At 45.5% G+C, this 20217-nt stretch overlaps 2 protein-coding genes across 5 annotated transcripts in view; both read right to left on the reverse strand.

Annotated features, from left to right (window-relative positions):
- Positions 1–849: 849 nt before the first annotated feature.
- Positions 850–12279, reverse strand: LOC119453181 (uncharacterized). Its single transcript, XM_037715198.2, has 3 exons — positions 12059–12279; positions 8146–8500; positions 850–2140 (listed from the first exon to the last, which is right to left on the reverse strand). Exons 1-3 carry the CDS (start codon positions 12147–12149, stop codon positions 1831–1833), a joined length of 756 nt encoding a protein of 251 aa, XP_037571126.1. The 5' UTR covers positions 12150–12279; the 3' UTR covers positions 850–1830.
- Positions 12280–14748: 2469 nt separating this feature from the next.
- The window catches only part of LOC119453182 (retinoic acid-induced protein 1), a 56811-nt gene continuing 51342 nt past the window's right edge, over positions 14749–20217 (reverse strand). For all 4 annotated transcript variants that reach the window (XM_037715201.2, XM_037715200.2, XM_049667615.1 and 1 more), the window contains exon 9: positions 14749–17893. In XM_037715201.2, the coding sequence (XP_037571129.1) occupies positions 17870–17893 (24 nt within the window). In that variant the 3' untranslated portion in view covers positions 14749–17869. The remainder of the gene's footprint in view (positions 17894–20217) is intronic.

Below are 20217 nucleotides of genomic sequence, written 5' to 3' on the forward strand. Positions count from 1 at the left end.
AGAGAGTCTCAAAGCATTAGTTTAGAAATGATGGTGATGGCATTAGTGGTGATCATAATAGATAACACAATCGCCAAAAAGAAAGAAAAAAAAGTACTGTACAAAGAATTGACTACTGAACACGCACACCAACTCTGCATAACGCAGATTTTTTTTTTTTCCGTTCACACAAAAATGAAAACATGTTAAAAAAAATGTAGAAAGACAACTACAATTGCAGCCAAACAAGTTGCTTTTCTAAAGACCAGATATGAACTGCAAAGCAACAATTTCCAGAAATGCCAAACACTTCACAAAAGAACCAGCAGAATTAACAGCACACACAGCTTAAGTCAGAACACATCATAGTGGAATAACGCAAACATATTCCTCAATATTGACTAATACCTACACATAAAAAAAAATTTAGTAGGAGGAGTGCATGGAAACAATAAATTGAAACACATGCCATGACCTCGCCAAGGCTATTTTGCAGCCTCCTGCCACGTCACATTTGCCTGACCGAAACCAAAACACAAATATTCCCACGTCCTGCAACACTTAATGGCAACAAGATTGCTTGCCAACATTGCGACAATAAAAACACAGCAAGAAGTTCGATCATGTTCAACGTGAAAAGTACTTAAAACATAAGCACACAGCCAATGACACTTGGGATAAAGTTTACCCTACGACTTCCTAGTCATGTATGGCTTGTGTACAATTGGTTTTTAAGACAAAGATAGCCTGTGGCTTTACGAGCATGTGTGCAGCGTGTTGGCCACCTTTCAACAGTGGCTAACAAACCTTTCCATCCTCAAATGTGACAAGTGGACAGAAGCCAAAGTTTAAATATGTCGAGCATTAGCATTTTCCCTTTAAATGCGTGGCTAGGTGCAAGGTATGATGCAGTAGGAGGTTACAAACTGGGAGCAACTGCCAGGGGAGTGAACACATGAAGTTTACATTCACTTTAAAAAATTCCTCACATCATGAAACTAAATTCGAAGTCACAACTACTCTTTTATAAACATCTTTATAAACAATTTCATTTTTCCAGCTTTAAACGACAGGGAGCAGCGGTGGCTACTTGTCATGGCTCATTTTTCGTGGCAATAACCATTCAAAGAAGCAGCAATACTCCACTGATTCACCCCACAACATGCAAGCGCACGGAGAATCAAGTGTGCATTACAGTCAACAAGCCTCTGGCCTGCATTGACACGAGCGTGAGATGTACAGCTGTCTAATAACAATTGCCCTAATATGGCACCGTCACGTCCCCACAAACAACCTAATGCAATTTTCAGGCAACAGAGTTTGTAATAACTGACTTGACCAGAACAAAATGCAAATGCTAACATCACTGCAGTTAGCTTTAGATATGTTCCATTCATTTTATTTCCACTGTATGACCCCCCCCCCCCCCCCTCATTTCACAAAGAAAGTTGCTTTCTTACCCTGCATTTTCCCCATAATCTGGTTTGAATCACAGCCTTTTGATCATTCAATAAGTTAACCATAAGTGCTGTCCATGAATGGTCATATCGGTCCCTTTCCAAGAAGAGGCTCTCCAGCATTTGAGCCATCAAGACAACCAAAGCAATGCACTAAAGTAAATGTTGCAGAGGCCATGTACATGTCACATAATGAACATTTTTCGGCACACGCACTAAGGCCTTTACGTTAGACAATACATTTTTGTCATGAATTAGGAGTATGCAAACCATCCGTTCAGAGCGATCAATCAGCCACACCTCCCTGCTCAACTTTTGTAGCAATTAACAGACATTGCAGTTGTCTTAAAGGCTACTCCCCTGCTGCTAAATGAAGCGCTTATTTTCTTTAATTTCAGTAAGATGCTTCTGTCTTGACATGCGGTGTGTCATCGGAGAGATCTATCTTCAAGGGGATGGCATCCTCCCGGAGACCGAGGAGTCGCTGCTGCCGCCGCACGAAGTCGGACTTGTCAAAATGGCGGAAGCAGACGCGTGGACTCAGTGGCCGGTTGCGCTCGTAGTCGATTGGTAACCGCTCAACCCACTCCGACTTGATCTCCTGCTTTTCCGGCATGGCAAACAGCCAGAGGCCATCCTTGTCGCTCGTGTCACCAGAATCGCAACCGCGGACGCAGCAGTAGTACGTCTTGTCGGCCTTCTTTCTGCAGGAGATATGAAAACATCATTATGCAAGTGACACGTTGACTAGGTACAGTTGTCGTAATGGCACTTTTATAAATTCATTCGTTTTGCTTACAGTTCAAGAATGGAACTGTCTTGACTCACTGATTACTAATTCTGCATCGCTGGTGAATTTCAGCAATTTGAGCGGATGCAACTACAAGATCACTATGACAGGCTGTTCTTTGTTAGAGCTTTAGCATGTCTGGTATTTCGGCATTTGCTGGCAGTTTCGGCGGATTGCCAGGTAAATGCAGGCGTAAATATGATCAGTCATAGTGGCAGGGTCACCATTCTGGCTGATCATGCTTACACCTCCGCTCATCCGGCAATCTGTAACAAATTTCGGACTACGTAAGAAGGCTTTTTTTTTTTCACTTAGGGTGGATATAGAGCTGCCTCTATGCAAAATTTTACGTTTGAAATATGCGTCATGAAAAGCTAAGAAAAAATGCGCGTTTTGATAATGAAACAGGAAATAAAAATAAAAACGTCACCACCGCTCAATCGGAAATGCAGAACACAGAACACAGAGAGCCAGCCCGGCACCTTATGACTTCCGAGATTAGGCAGCGTGAACTGAAAATCTCAGAGGTGATGTACTAGGATTTGCATCATATCCGCTAACCACTAGATGTACAAGTCATCCGCTTAGGTGCTATTTTAAAAGCTGTTAATAATAAAATTCGCAAACATGCCCTGCAACATTGCCAAGATCGCTTCAATAGTATGTACTACTCATTTATAACCAATTTAGTCAAACTGAAATTTCGTTGCAATTGGCATTTTATAAGAAGCTTATGCTTGCATTATTCATATTTAAGTTACCTATGGTTGCATTATGGATTGATGCATCTACATAATAGCAATTAGCAGGCATTTGATTGTTGCATTGTAGAAACCAACTTGTATGCATGTTTAATTAAATTCTCCTGAATTTGTAATGTTCTCCTGAATCACATGAGAAATAAATCTTTCTTTGTTGCATTCCATTTGCACTGACCATATTGTTTTATGCACATATGACTATCCAGCTGCTAAGGCCTCGCATGATGATACTGGCAGTATTGAAAATAAATACAACAAATACAATGTCAAACTTCAGAGATAGTGAATCTATAAGAGGCTGCAGCAGGGATATGTGCTGTTTTCGTTCACATGAACTGTTATACTTATGACATATGGACAGTTCAATGGCCATTCAACTGGTGGCCTTCAAGGTTTTCGAATCTATGGAGCCAGAGTAAGTTGTACCACTAGTGCAGCCAAAAGCTGACAGCTACTGAAGTAATTCAATCCAAAGCACTTGTGGCATCATTATCTACCACATACACAGCAACTGTGTGTCTTGCCGCTGACCTTCCTGCTACAGGCAATATGAGTACATTTGTATGCAACCTATCCAACTGCCAAGAGTACTAGAGGTATAACCATGAACAAGTGGCGAGTTTTCATTCACATGTACTGTTACATACGTATGATTACGGCTTTCATGATTAGCTTTCAGTTTGTTTTTGCAAACTTCGGCAGTCATTTTTGGCTAAAGGAGGTTCAGCGCAGGGAAACACTAGGACAAAAGAATGCAAAGAATGCACATTTTTGTCATATCTTTTTTTGTCACACAGAATGCGCCCGAACTCCAATGTGTCTTCATTTGTCCTAGTATTTCCCTGTGCTCAACCACCTTTAGCCAAGATGTACTAACAAGCCCACATCGCAACCCTTGTCATCTATTTTTGGTTGTCCCCTTTCATTATTTTTTTTCCGCAAATAGTATATTTTTCTAGCTTCCCATTGTTTTAGCGAGTACACAATTCGCAATGTTCTTTTTTTTTGCATTTAAACATTCTGCACAACTGCAGATTCGGCTCTTCAACACTAGTTGCATTTAATACACAGAATGCCATAATTTTTTAGAAGCAGGCTAGCAAGGACACACTGTACATAGGGTGATACGACTATGGAGGAATTAAGATTCAGTAAATGCAAGATTAAAACACAGACTTTATTTGTAACAAGTGGAAACACAGCTCCAACGAACAATATAGAGGAAACTGACTAGGTATGTACGCTTGGGCCATACGAGCCACTGCAGAAAAATAACAAAGCTCCGAGTATTGATGAAGGGTGTGAGGAGAACAAAACCTTGAAGTTTGCTCCATGTTATAGCATCTTGTGTAAGTGCCCGTTTTTATCGAAGTTCTCTCCCCTAATGCAACTCTTTTTGTTTACAACCCTTATTTCTGAAATTACACGCTCACCAATGGCACTTAAGAAACTGGCAAGTTGCAGAAGCTAAACTTCATCAGTAGCTCAGTGGTGTGTGCAAAAGACCAACTCTGTTAGTATCAGTGAACTTGACCAGTTTATCTACTGCAGTGGTCACAGCGCAGACAGCAGGCAATTGAGCCAAGTCTCCCTTCTCTCTTTGAACGCTGCTCTTCCTTGCTTCTCGTTTTCATTGCACGGTCAGGCAGAAAGGACGTGAGTACGAAATAAAAAGTAAAGTATGCTCGCGAGGCAGGTCGAGGCATGAGCTTAAGAGGAGCTAACATGACATTTTCGACTTCTCAATTTCCATGTTAAGGTCCTGGATCTTAAATCTCTATAAATACTAGCAAGCCTCAGAGCACCCAAAATAATTTACTATAGCTTTTCTGTGAAACAGTTTCAGTTTTGTTTTCCCGGAAATTGATGCACTGTCGAGATTGTTGATGTGTCATGGCATCATGATGCAGAAGGTGGTCTCATGGTAGCGGAATGCGGTGATGTTTTGGCGCTTGCTCCGGCTTGCTGAGTCATCTGCTGTGATGCTACTGGTTGAGCAACTCGATTTAGCACCGTAACTGACAACCGAGCAAGCTGGAGTGAGTACCAAAACATTGTGATGTTCTGCTCCCATGCGACAACCTTCGGCAACACGATTCCATGACACATACACCTCATGGGAAACAGAAACAGTTTCACAGAAAAGATATTTATAGAAAACTATTTAGGACACTCTGAAGCTTGTTAGTATTTATTCGAGAGTTTCAATGGCCAAGACCATCATTTAACACAATAAAGTATGTTAAAACTGTCGTCCTTCAACCTCACTGAGCTTCTTGCATTGAAGCAGAAGTGAGCTCGCAACTGCCCACCCTATCTTCCATCTCAGTCCTCCAATAAACTACTTTCATTAACCATTTTTGCAAAAACCGGCATCCAGTAAAAAATATTTGGCACACTTTTCTTTTTCGGCCTCAACCGGAAACACTGAACCCTACCTGCAAACATAAATACCTTTAAAAGGCGACAAAGTTAACGGCCTTCAAGGTCTTTGACTCTGCGAACCCAAGCAAGTTGCACTATTGCTAGAACGGAAAGCCGATGGGTGCTGAAATGTTCCAATCTAATGCAAAGTATCTGGGGCATCATCGTTGTCACAAGCTACAGCTTCACATTCCTCAAATCTGGCTCCTGAATCTGCAGAAGCAAAATATCCGTTTTTGTCGCTGAAAAAAATGTTCCCAATGCTCAAGAAAACATGCAATTTTTAAACACATCTTGTGATTACATTAAAATATTTTATGAACATGGATTCAATTTTCTGAGTAGTCCTGGCAACACAGTGTACAACACCCGGTAACAAGCAGTCTTTTCATTTCATTACTATCATTGTCAATGGTGTGCCAGACATGTTTACATTTTAGTTGTTTCTCATTTACAAGCTGCTCAGTTGACTGGATGTTCACCAAATATTGCAAATTCTTTTTTTACATTTCACTATGTGAACTGCACGCAACTTTTCAATTTCCCTTTGTTCAGAAATGCGAAAGTATGCAATAGTCAAATAAACTGCTTTTCTCTATTATTTGTATTCAACTCAATCTGGAAAGTTCGCTATTCAAACACTGCTATATTCATTTGGCAAATTGTTTTTGTGGCATGCTAGAGTAAATCACCTGCAAATAGAAGTTTATGCTCCCACTGCTAAAAGACCTTTTGAATTCCAGCAAAATTTCACATCACTCTATCCACCTGACGAGACTTTTGACTTGTTTACTGAAGCTATGCTTCCAGCAGCACCCACTAAACCACTCAAATGATAACAGACAACATGAAAGCCTTTCTTTCAAACGCTCTTTTCTACAGAAGCCTGCTGCTCACTCTTTTCTAGACACTTTATGTCATAATATAGCAGATTCCTATGCGTGGCTGCTATTGGCCAATAGCTGACATCAATCAAGAAGGACGTTTGGATCAGTGCATTTCTTCCTACTGTTACTGCGTATATTTATTGATACAGTTTCATAAACAAACTGAAGTAAACGAAAATCTATTTAGAACTATGATAATAATCATGAACGTGCAGAAGAAGTCAACTATCGTCTACTCGTGCTCAGCCATCGCCAGGCACAAAGGAATTGAACTTTGACCACCCTGCTTATCGGTGTCGTAGCCGTCAGGTCTAGCTAATTTCGACTAGTTTTGTCAGACTACAAGCATGCTTGCCAGCGCGGGCTCACGCCAAGCCACTCTTGGTTAGACCCCCTGGCAGACTTTGCTTTCGTACTGAGCTACTCATAGCGCTTCAAAATGCACAAGTTGGACATGGCTGCTATCTGTTGGTCAAGCTGGTGCAGGACAAAGCCAGTCCGCACCACGTAGCACGGCCAGACTGGAGCACATGACCACGAGCGCGCACTCAAGCCCTGTCGAGCACAAAGCAAATGCTGCGCATACGCACTTTGGTTGCATGTAGCTGCGGTCTGCTACGAGCGTAGATACCGCGGCCACTGCGAGTTCGCTGAGGACAACCACGTTTGGCTCCTCATAGCTGCCAAAATCAGAAGTAGCGGCGTCTACGTGAACATCCAAAATCAAACTTGAACTGCGCACCACAGTGACGTTTAGGGCACGCCCCGCTCCGCCGTAGCCTTCGCAGTGCAAGTCATTGAAGAAGGAGCGGAAGCACCACGTTAGGGACGTTTGATTGCAAATAACTCCGCTCCTAACAACGCATTGAAGTACTTTTGCGACAAAGTATTTCTCAAATAGTCTATTTTAACTTCAAATGCATTTCTCGACTTCAATAAAAAGTGGTTCAGATTAGAGCACTGCACGGGCCGATTTTTGCGGCCCGGGCCCGGCCCGGGCCCGTTTTCACATTGGGCCCCGCCCGAGCCCGATCAAAACATTTATGGCGAGACCCGGGCCCGGCCCGGGCCCGGAAATAATCTACGTTACCCGCCCGGCCCGGCCCGCCACCCCTTTACCTTAAGCCCGAGCCCGGCCCGAGCCCGACTCGAAACCGGCCCGAGACCGAAAAATACATGTTTTTCAGAGTTGAGAAGCCCGAGAATAACTCGCAGAAAGCCCGAGCCCGGCCCGGGCCCACGTCAAAAAACCCGAGCCCGGCCCGGCCCGAGCCCGTGAAAAAACTCCTCTACCCGGCCCACGGGCCGGGCCCGGGCTTTCGGGTAAGCCCGAGCCCGTGCAGTGCTCTAGTTCAGATCCCCTTTAAAGGCCAACGAGACAAATGCAACAGCTCACGCGCGCTACCGTCAGCGGAAGTGCACCGTGCAGCAAAAAGGCGAGGGGTAAAAAAAGGCAGGGCCCGTGACGTATGTGTCACGCGATCCTCCAGCTCCTGTATGGGAAAACGCAGGGAAGTAATTTCGCTTGCAGAGGCTAGGCGGGGCAAGTGGCAGGAGAGTGTCCTTATTCGCGGTGATGCTCGCCGCCTGAAATCATGGGTTCACAGCACTGAAATATTTTCTACCTCAGCTATTAATCAACCAATTTGAAAAATTCTTGCGGCAGAACGCGCCCAAGAGGGTATGTAACAACTTCCCGCATATAACTATAATTTCCTATGTGGCCTGGTGAAGGACCCTTCAAGGCTTACAAATCGCTGCTAACTCTGTCATTGTTGCACATCACTGGCCACTCCTCAAATCTGCTGCAACACAAGATGTGTACAGAATAAATAACACCAGCTTACACAGGCTCTACTACTTTGGTGTCGGTGTCCCACTGCGAGTAGGCAGCTGGATTCTCTATTGGCGGTGGCACATCATAGGCGGGCGCCCACGATGAAGAACGCTTGGGACCATTCTTACGCACTTCCCCTGTTGCAATCTTCTTCTTGACTGGCCCTGATTTCACTTTGACAGCCTTCTTCCGCGGTGCGCCCTCGTCAGGATTGTCCACGTCCTCGGAGGACTCCGATGACTCTCGGGACCTCCTCTGGCGGCCTTTAGGGCTGAGGTCTCGGGTTAAAAAATCCGGGTCATCATCCGAACAGTCTGTATCGCTGTTGAGAATGTCTTTTATCTGCTCCTCCGTAAGCCTCCTCGCTGAATGAAAGAAAGAAATAGGAAAGAAAAAAATTGTCACGCCTGTGGCCAGAACCAGCATTGCTCACATGAACAGCACAGGTCAATGAAGTCACCAATCTCGGGCAAGTAACCTTAGCAATGTCAGGCTTGTTGGAGCTTGAACATTTGTGTTATATATAAAAAAGAGGGGAAGAGCATGACCTCTCAATTATTGTATTTCTGTCTTAAAGGTGCAGAGCTCTTGTACAGTGAAAACACACACAAAAAAAAGTTTAAAAAAAAAAGGGGGGGGGGGGTACACTTCCGATGTTATCGCACTCTTCTGTGTCATTCAGATTGGTAAAGAAATTTAACACAGAAGAATGCTTGTTGTAGCAGCATGACAACACCCTGTCCTGTGCTACGTGCCAAGGAAATGAAATGCCTGAATGTCATGCATAAGCTAAGTAAGGAGCAAAGGGATTGGTATTGTGCCTTGCCTGTGCGAGCTCTAAGGTACATTCGATTTGCCTGTACCACATGAACCACTCCCCGAGGTTCTGCAACCTGCTATTCGTTTGAACGGTGCATGGCTGGTTCACGATTTTGCTGCACGCTCTTTACTGTTGAGGCCAACATACAGGTGTGAAGCAGCAACACAGCGGACGACACAGCATATGCAATCAAGCACTGTTGAAACCTCGCTCACACACGTCTGCTGTGTCTACGCAAGCGCAGGGTGTACTTACGCCTGAGAAGCTGATTATACCAGCAGTTCATGACCTCTCAAACTTGAGCACTCCGTGCCCATTAGTTGGACAAAACGTAACACCTGCACCGTGTCTGGACCCCAGCATTCGTTACACGAGTGTCATGCTGTGCCTGCATCGCAGAAATCGAGCTGCACAATTTCTGAACTTCTCGTGGACCACCATGAACTTGTTGTTGTTTGAGCCAATAACGCACAATCCATGTAACCTACTCTACTGAATGTTTGGGGTGTGATGTACCGTTGCAGTTTTTTTTTTTTTTTTTTTGGGGGGGGGGGGGGGGGCATTTTGAAATTATTTTTAGCGTCATTAAAAATGATTTAGGGCACTAAAGATAACACAAGGAAGAAAAGAAACACAATTGTGACCACAAAATGCAAGAGAAATGGAAATCCTGGAGTTGTCATTTAAGGAAAGTAGTATGTTTAGGACTACTGTCATGGAATTCACACACAGCACCATGATAATGGCACCAAGACTCGGGTCTGAAGCATAAATGCAGAAGCCACATGAAACAAGACAGCAGGGAAGACTGACTTGCAATGAAGTAAATGATTCAGCACAAATGGCTCTGCCGGAGGTAACAATACTGTGTGTCATGACCGTGAAATTCACAAGACCTACAAGTTGACCCACTGCAAATGTTGACCTGCAAATGTGAGCCCACTTCTGCCACGCACACACACACTAACAGTGAATAGATACTGCAGTGCCAGGTCGTAGGTAGATGGACAATGTTTTGGCTGGTATATAATGCTCGCACACATACCTGTCTGGCTGCGCTCTGCTTAAGCACTGGCATCCTGAACTGCAATAAGTGCCATGCATACAGCTGTTCACGCTCCAGTCTAGAGTGCTTGAGCGCAAGGCTAAAGGGTAATGACACAGCAGCTGCAAGGCACCGGGCTGAATACTGTGTTACCCGGACATTCCTGTGGCTTCAACTGGCGACAATATCTCAAACTGACCAGCAATGCACATACTTCAATTTCTTTGCATTGCAGGGCTCTGACGCAGCGTTCTAGACAGAAGTGTGGATGGCTGTAATATGAAGACAGTGTCTATTTTCACGGCAGCTGTGAGAGTTGCTGCACTGAATTTCTAACGGCAGGCGCCTTCCCTTGGCTGCCTAAAGTGACGTCTGCCCAATAAAGTTTTTTTTTTCCACTCTCATGGCAGCCGTGGAAATCTTCAGTCCTGAATTCTTCTTGGCAGTCAGCGACATCCCAAATGACCTGTGCTTTTGATTGCGATACCGCAGCTTGCGCAAAGAAGTGCCAATTGTGAAAGGCATGTTCAATGCCGAGCCCATGATCAAAAATGCCCCTGTGTGACTGCCCCCGTGTGAATTTTCCTCGATAATTAACAGTGCAATTGGGGTGCAACTGAGATCAAATTTATCGATTCCAATACTGCATCTCGCACAAAGAAGCGGCAATCGCGACCGACAAGTTCAATGGTGAGCCCGCAATCGCGAATGCCCGGCGTGACACCGGCATTATTGTTGAATTTCTCATGACCATTGCTAATGTAGCTAACTGCCATGACCAACCTCCGATAGTCAGCTACGTGCTACTCTCCCGGTTGCCACAAGAATCGGTTTGTTTCTTGCGATACACTGCGACTTGCTGGGCCCAACATAGCACTGTCGTTGAAGTTCGACCCGTCCATGCGGCATGCCATTGTTTCGTGTTTCTTGCGCCAGTGTGGCAAGACAAGCTGGGTCCAACGTTGTGCAGTGGGCGCAGTCGGTAAAACAACTACCTAAGTGCATGAAATTTTCAGCATCTTTGGCCGAGACTGCAGAAATAGCGTGGCTCCCCTGTCACCACGACCCAACACCTGTTATAGCGGTGTAACACGTACAACTCTGAATGCGATCGAGGATGATCCAATCGAATTTCTTGATTGCGATCACAATGGTCGCTGCTACACAGTCCAACGATCCAGATCAAGTAAATATCGTCTGCAACTCTCAAAACTGCATAATGCTTTAATGCTACAAATGCAGATTTGCACAATACGGTTAAATTTGGACAATATTTCAATTTTACAGCCTAGTATTGCTGATAAAAAGGTTTTTAAACATTTTTCATTGAGCTGCCCTCACTTTTCGTTTTTTGGCGTTTTCAGAATACTGCGCTAGATGGCACAGACGTCAGCCTGCAGGCCAGGACATTGCGTGTGTCCACCCGTTACAAAGGGGCTGGCCGCTACTACATCATCATCATCATCATCAGCGACCGCGGCAGTAGTGACCGTGTAGCAGCACACGGATCCGCATCAAGCTTGATGCGGATTGGCCCCGATCGCGATCAGAAGCGTACGTGTGACACCGGTCTTAAAGAATCGTCCACCACCTGGCCGACACGGCTCTCCGGTAATGTCATTTTAGGCAGTCAATGGGAGGCGACTGCCGTGAGAAATTCGGTACAGACTCTCGCTGCTGGCGTGTGAACAGACACTGCGTAATAGGCAAGTATGGACCCTAAACCAAAAAGAAAATCAAAAGTTCCACAAGGCTGACTGTTAAAAATGAAACTGACTCGATAGATCATTTTGTCAAATTAAAATGCGCGCAGCGAATGAAATGTTCGTCGAGGGCCGATTCGGCGTTCCTTGCTTGCTGCGCAGCGTTAACAGTCCTCTGATTACACTTTGTAACAATTCCACAAACTGACACATGCGTGAAGCCACTCAGGTTTCCTATGGCACGTTCTTGTTTGATACACTACATAGCAACTTGGCAGGGATAACGTTTGATAAACACGGGGGTTGATATTTAAAGGCCTGCGCGGTTCACATTTTGCCGCCATGATGGCCATACCTCTCTGCCTAGTAGGCCTTGACTCCGCTGCCGGCGACTCCGTCGCGGACGAGTCGTCGTCTGCAGGACTAGGCTTTCGTCCTCTCGGCATCGGTAATCCTTGGAGGCCTTCTCTGACACCCAACAGTTCACCACGCACACAGTTCTGCACCAACACAGCAAACTTCGTCGCTCCTTCAACGCCGCGCAACTAGCGCAACCTTGCAACTACAGTATCCACAGAACACACTTAATCCTATGCTTAATCCAATCCGATCTATTTCTTCTCGTTCTCATGACTTGATCAAGCAAGTAATATTATATGTAATATAGGTCACAAATAAAACCGTTGTCACAATAAATTTCTGTATCAAGTAATTACGCTGAAAATAAGAATAAAGTTTAGACGGACACAGGAGGTACGAAACTGCGCGTGCGAAAGTCAGCCGCACTGCCAGAACCAGCCATTTGGTACGATATGCCTGCATGGTACCTACAGTGGCGCCAGGAAACCGAGCAGTCAGAGGGCGCTACTTTCTCAGTAAAAGATCAAGTTTTCAGAGAAAACAAGTTTGTTTATCACAACTTCACAAACTCGCATCACAAACTACACTTATCTTTATCGACAGCACGCCGACAAGTACAAAACGTTATACAAATTGGACTGCTAACACTCTTGGTGCAAGTCGGAGAACACTCACGTGGGAGCAGAGGAGCGACAAACTCCATCAAGACGGAATGTGGCGCTGCCGCTAGCTACCTATGCATTCCGCAGCGACTGGACATGTATCGCAAAAATACAGGCCCAGCGAGAGCATCCTGAGGGTTCTTTATACGACACCGTTTTGTGCGCGGTGAGCGTAGTGGAGCGGTGCGAGTGCACGAATGCGATTTTTAGTACGTACTCTACGTGGGTCTGTGCGTGTTCGCGCAACACTCCAAGCTTGATACACGACCGGCTTCTGCGGATGCGGCCATGTATCGGCGACAGCCGACTCGCATCGAAGTGAAGCTCGACGACTTGCAAGAGTACGAGGCGCTGAAAAAGGAGTGGGATGACAAAGGATCGTCGGCGGCGTGCGAGTTGAGTGGCACTAGCGGCAAGGCCACTGCGTCGAACGCAGACCCCGCCGGCTTGAGCCCGGCGAAGCCGACAGTCCACGAACGCATCGGCTACAAGCCGGAACCGCGCGTTACCAACTAGGGTCGTGCTCTGCATAGTGATTTTGTAACTGCAGTGTTGGCGACGCAGCTGTGGTGTTACCTTCGGCCGTGGTCTTCATTTGACGGTGATCAATTCATTGCCCAGGATACACGCTTAATAAATGCGAACGTACGTCGTTTTGGCCTACTTTGTTCCATTCTTGCAGCACCCAAGTAAATAACAGCCGCTGAAACGAGTTGAAAGTAGTATGCGCAGAGAACATGTACGCGCTATGTAGGAGCGGCTGTTCCTACAAGCCGACTTCCCTGCGCTGCAACCCCCCTTCTCCTACTTCATAGCGCTGCGCTTGCAAGCGAGTGTTGCCGTTGATCAAAAGCGGTTATACTAAAGGTTTGTACTTATTTGAAAGCAGGGCTGGTTTGGCGGATAGGACGGACGGTCGTGTGTGTTTCGGAAGAAATCATTCCATAACCTTTGTCTGCTCTAACAGACATCCGAGTGTTTGTTTTACAGCACTCTGGCAGTACTACTGATTTCACATATTTCAGGCTGTATTATAAGTGCAGGTCAAGGCAGCATTCGGGCGTCGTTACAAGTCTGTTTACGATAGCAGTAAAGCTCAAGTGCTGTCTTGCACAACCTCTGAAGTGCTGCTGGAGCTCCTGGGATATATATATATATATATATATATATATATATATATATATATATATATATATATATATATATATATAAACTTTGATGCACCTACTCTTGGCTCTGCGATTGCTGCACAACATGCACCTGCCAAAAACATGGCACTCAATGTTCGACGCCAATTAACGAAGCCATAACCATCGCTACCATAGCATATTAAGTGTAAAAGTGATAAACATGGCATTCAGTACATGAAACCTGCAGTGACCATGCACTGGTAAGCAGGCGGTATGGAAGCGAATTTCAGCCCTCCCCTCGGAAGAGACCCACCACCAAAAGACGCGGAGGAGTGGTTAATGGACACCATAGCCACAGCAAGTATTGGAAGCATGGTCATGCTACTAAAGTTGCACACAACTGGTGCTTCTTTCATGGGAGTCTTCAAAACAAAAACGTTACTCTCTGCCATGATTAGTACCAGTACTAGCATGTTGTTGCCAACACAGCACCCCAGTTCTTTTCTTTCCTTTGCTACTAACCAGGTACTCTTTGTTATTAAACATTTAGATGGTGATTGAAATGTTTTTATTGAAGGTTGGCTGGAAGGCTTATGCGGATTAGGAAGGGGCCTAATCTCTTGCAGTTGCAATACCCGATTCTTAGCCATTCTTCACAGTGGACATGCACCACCGTGACATCGAGGGATTACTCTAGAGTGTCACAAAGTTGTAGCCGATATGCATGCCTTCCTTATACCCAATATTCCCTGTAAGCATAATTAGTTACACACTAGAAACATTTTAGATGTACTTTGTCGTATCAAGGCTTGACTGTACTACAGCAGCCAGCTGCAATCACTGCAATTTGTGCTAGCAATGCACGGAAGCACGATAGAGAAGAAGAAAACACATTTTGGACAAGCTTCATCTCTGTTTATTACATCACAGCCTGCCACCGCTTTTATATTTTTTCACGCTTTGTTCTCCTCAGAGCAAGCAAACTATGTACATCAACAGAGTTGCACACAAAACGAACATGTTGAATGGCGGCTGCAAATGCCGATTCCCACTTCGTGGTAAACTAACGCATCAAAGGGGGCCGTCAAGAAGAGGGGAAGAGAGGTTCACAGAAGAGGACCAATACAGCACCGCACACACACGCACACAAAGGTCACTGTCTGCAATGACACAGTCTCTCTCTCGAAACAAACATGCAGCTCCAGTCATCCAGATTCAGTCATTGAGGAAACGTTTTTGCAGCTTGAAAACACGCACTCCAAAAACGAATTAAGAAGCTATGAAGACACCACTGACCACGACACACAGGGAATGATCTTTTGTCTTGCCAAAAAACAAACCGGAAGCCCGGGCGGTCCATTTCGGCACACGAGGGTCATTTACCGGCTTTTAGATCTAGAAAATATCGACAGCGCAACTCCACACAGCCACGACTGAAAACTCGACCGAACTCAACTGCCATAACACTTGTTGCAACCTTCAAAGATGCACTTCCTTTTCTCAAATGAATTGGCTCCCGCCATCCTAAGGCTTTATGGGGGGGGTCCGGGCAGAAGTTAAGACTGACCTGCAAACTTCCCGAAGCAGAAGCAGCACAGGCTGCCACAAAGAAGTGCATTATAAACAGGAGATGGATTCGTGGACAAGTGAGCACCATCGACTACACCAAGCCATGAACAAACCTTAGCCATTTATACTAGTCTTACTTTGCAGCTAGATCAAAGGGCCTTTTCCAAAATCATGCGGGCCATTGGAGCTTCTCCGTGCTTCGAACAGTTCAGAGTCTTCCTAAATTATCCTGAGCATTCCAATGGCACGCATACTTTTGACAGAAGCTGCGCATTGTGGTTCGGGCAGAAGGGTAGGCAGGGAACAGGTGGTTCTGCACATCGGGTTATATACACAGGGCTAGATGCACATGCATTGCTGGTGTGCTACTTAGACTACAGCAAACCCCTAAGCTGACAATGACCCTCCCTGTCCCGTTGCAAGATATCAAAGTTTCAAAATGGTTCAACATTCATCTAAACAAAAAAAGAAATATTTTTGGCACCGTTTCCACTCTTGCAACATTTTTCTTCCACAGGCCCAATCTTAGTAGTATTTCCATAGACAGAACTGCCTATATTGTAAAGCTGTGCCGAAATCCACAAGAGGTGCCACACGTTAAACTTTGCAGTGTTACTTTGAAAAGACATGGCATTCAATCTACATGCATGCACTTGCCGTAGTCACTTCCAAAATGCAATATGACCGCAAACATTAAAAAAGAAAAAGCGAAAGGAAAGGAAAAACTGCAAAGCAAGCACTCTTCGGAACAAGTATAAGCTGCAACGACTTTGTCGGGGAAAAAAAAAAGGCTTACAGCAGTGCAACTGTACACTTTGTCAGAATATGCACAAACAGCACAGACATACACCTGTTACAAACAATTGAAATGTCTACACTGAAAATAAAAACAAAATGCGACGTACTTACATTTTACAAACTGTCATTGCAATGTTTCCTCTGTTGGAAATGCACTTTATTAGTCGTGAGGCGCCTGCTTCACAAATCACCCAAATGGTCGACAGAGGTCACAAAAACATAGGTAGTCGCAGGCGATTTCTCAACATTCACTATGTATCAAATACAGCTACAACCACTATTTCAGCAGCAACTTGCAAACTTATCACTTAAAAAAAAAAAAAAAAGAGAGAGAGAAGAAGTAGAAGAAACTATCTCACAGGGCACGAAAATTCAAGTTCCACATTTTTAGACGGTCTGGACTTGCAAATCACCTTAAAAGGTCACTGTCTGCTGCTTGCAACATTCGACCATCACAGAACTTAGCCAAGAAAAAGCTTGCACGGTAATATTTACAGCGTTTACAAGAAAAAGAAATCCTAGAGGACACAAGGAGCATTTTACCCAACTGCACCTTGAAGAACGGATAAGAACCGCTCCCAGAAACGAAATCTCGCCTGTCGGGCCTGGACTGCCCGTTCCACCGATCGTCTTTTATTGACGGAAGCGCCCCACAAACTTGCACACACACATGCACCATCTGTTAACCACAGGACACGGCGGCAAATGCCACCACGGCGAGGCATGCAGACCAGTGCACAACTTTTGAGTCTTCTACACAGACACACTTACACGGGTCACACCAGACACCGTCTCACTCATCAACTGAAGAGAGCAGGCTTTGTGTATTTAGTCAGCCACAAAAGTCTACAGGACTGCAGCATTTGCACAAAGGCTAATTTCTCTGAAGACTGGACACACAGTCTCCAATTTAAAGTGTTTCAATCTGTGCCAATTCTTGCGACTTACGCAGTGATTCATTAAATTAGAAGCGCCGTGCCTTAACAGATCAGAAATTCACATATGTCATACAACTAGTGTCCCGCAAGCTTTTGTGGCCAACTGTACAGTATAGATCACTTTTAAGGAAAACACCCAAGCATCCCGGGCTTAATTACAGCCGAAGTATGCAATGAAACTCTGCGGATTATTTTTCAAGCATAGATGTCTGCCTAATGCGTCATGTCAGTCGCTTTGTTGAGACACGGTTGAAATATTGCAGGACCAGTTAGGCGTTCCCTTTACGAGTGTACCATACTGTACTTTCACTGACAACGGTAATCATGAGGAGAGACTATTCCTGCAGCACCACCAATCGAGAGGTAAAGAAGAAGAAAGAAGAAAAATAACAGAACAAGTTTGAGCAGATTATGAACGATGGCCTTGTCAGGACAACACAGTGCCCCCTGGTGACATTCAGTGAAAACCAAGCTCAGTCACTTTCTCCACAGTTTCTATCTCTTTTTTTTTTTTTACTTCTGTCTACAGCAAACACTGGGAGTAGTGGGAGTGTATCTGATGAGGTTCCTTCCAAGCCTCCCACAGCTTGGAAACGGTAGCAGCGCATGCCTTGGCAACAGGACTTGGAAACTTGCTCAAAGCAACGACACGGGGGCCTTGCTACAGAGGCTGGAAATCTTTTATGGTTTTATTTCCACCGGCAACTGCTTAGGAGGGGTGTGCACTTGGTTTCTGCAAATAAAAAAAGACAAAGGCAGGTTTGCAACATCACAGATGACGTTAAAGGTGCAATACTGCACACTCAGCTATCACGTCTTACATAGGTGCTTTGTGTGTCATCATGCGAGCTTTTCATGAGCCACGTAATTCTGCAGTTTAAGTCTGCCGTGTTTTTTTGTTTTAAGGCGCAAGCACAGCGATCAGGCGCACATGCTTGCTTTTTTGATGTGCGTTTTGTGAAATCTGTCATGTTCATTACAACAGGTGGATGCCGCCTTTCTGGCAAGTGAAACTGGTGTGCAAGGAAGATATCCTATTGAATGTGGCTATTTCGCCGGTAGCTGGGGTGGTATACAATTCGAGCTACGCCGATTGATGTTGACATACGAGGGGTGATCAAAATGTTTTGCAACTCGTATATCAGGAAAACTGTCAGACCTTCGAAAAAAACAAAACAATGTTTTTCAGCATAATCTCCCCTCACACTAATGCACTTCTCCCATTTTCCTGGAAGGCTTTTGATACCTTGGCAAAAAACTTTTCTTCCTGGCAGTTTGAAGCGAGTTCAAATCATCAAACCTCGTTCCCTTGAGATGTTTCTTCAAATTCGGAAATAAATAAAAGTCACTCGGGGCCAGGTCGGGACTGCAGGGTGGGTGGTCCAGCTGTTCGAAACCACACTCTCGAATGGCAGCCTAGGCAACACGAGACCTGTGAACCGGAGCATTGTCGTGCAGGAGAAGGACACCTTTTGTCACTAGTCCTCCATGATGTTTTTCCATGATGGCTTTACGCAGTTTTCGAAGAACGTTGACATAGTATTCGCCTGCAACTGTCCTACTGTTTTCAAGATACTCAATGAGCAGGATCCCCTTTGCGTCCCAAAAACGCATTGACATCACTTTCCTCCCTGAGCATTGGGTCTTGAATTTTTTTTTTCGGGGGAGGGGACCCTGAATGCCTCCCCTGCATAGGCTGCTGTCTTGTTTCTGGGTCCCACTGATACAGCCACGTCTCATCCCCAGTCACAAGGCGGGAGAGAAAATCTACTGGCTCGCTTTAATAGAGGTGCAAAAATTGCCTTGATGAATGCATGCAGTGGTGCATGCAGTGGTGTCGATCTTGCGCAGAGAGGTTCCGTGGCACCGATCGTGCCGAGACCTTCGACATACCCAAAATACCGTGGATGATAGTGAAAGCACTGCCATAAGAATTGTTCAATTCTCCGGCAACTTCAAACACCTTGATACGGCAATTATTCATGATAAGGCTCTCTGCTGAGGCTGAATGGTTCAAATCGGTCGAAGTGGTCGGCCGCCCTGACCTTGGTCGTCTTCCACGTGCACACGTCCACGTTTAAACTCCTTGAACCACCGAGTCACTGTAGCGTATGAAGGACATTCACTGCCATACACATTCACCATTTCTTTGGCGGAACTTCCTTCTTTGCACAAACATTTGACAACGCTCCGGTACTCGAGCTTGAAATCGTGGGAGGACGCCATGTTTGACTGACTGATGCAGACCAGGTAACGAACTGGAAGACGATATTCAGACCTTGCTAGGCTGCAGAGATGACCTAAACAAAAGGTAGAGAGAGATCGCTGTCAGATATTTGGTTATAGCCAAGTTGCAAAACTTTTTGATCTCCCCTCGTATATGTCGACCTCTTCTGTTGGGAAGACTGTGGGGATGCGTGACTCTCACGTGTCCCCCGATGTTTGCCCCACATGGCTCCCGCTCCTGTAATCCGGTGAAGACCGCGTGGCTTTATGGCGGCGAAGGTCGATGTGGTTGCGGCGTATTGCGAGAGATGACGCGAGTGTTGCGCTGCTAACGCCACCTAACGGCGCGGTTACTTCGGCGCAAAAGGAAGAAGGGCTTCCTCTTCGGCGTGGGGTCGGCGAGCAGCATGCACGGACACTTCGAGCGTGCGCCAGCCTGCTTCGCAAGACTCGTGAGGCAAGGAGCAGGACACCAGAACGAACGAACTCGGATCGTTCGAACCCGCCACCGTTCGCGTGACCGTACACGTGAACGACTAGGTGATGGTGTCTAGCATGGGGCGAAAATATTTGCTCGCTATCCGGTCGCAGTGAGTCGGACTTCCTCGATTTGTTGCACGCCCATCGGCATAGTAATTCGGCTAGCTTGCAACAGTGTATGAAAGAAGCAATAAATGCCCTTTTGATTGTTTGCACTACTTTGTTGTCATTCCTTTGTCCCAAGAGCATGTGTGAGACCCCACAAGTCCAAACACTTGCTTTTTGGCGTGCAGGTTTAGTATATGGTGCACATGTACTCTGTCCTAGACGGGTGATGGGCATTTCATAGAC

The sequence above is a fragment of the Dermacentor silvarum genome, chromosome 5 (genome assembly GCF_013339745.2).
Source record: "Dermacentor silvarum isolate Dsil-2018 chromosome 5, BIME_Dsil_1.4, whole genome shotgun sequence".
Taxonomy (NCBI): Eukaryota; Metazoa; Arthropoda; class Arachnida; order Ixodida; family Ixodidae; genus Dermacentor; species Dermacentor silvarum.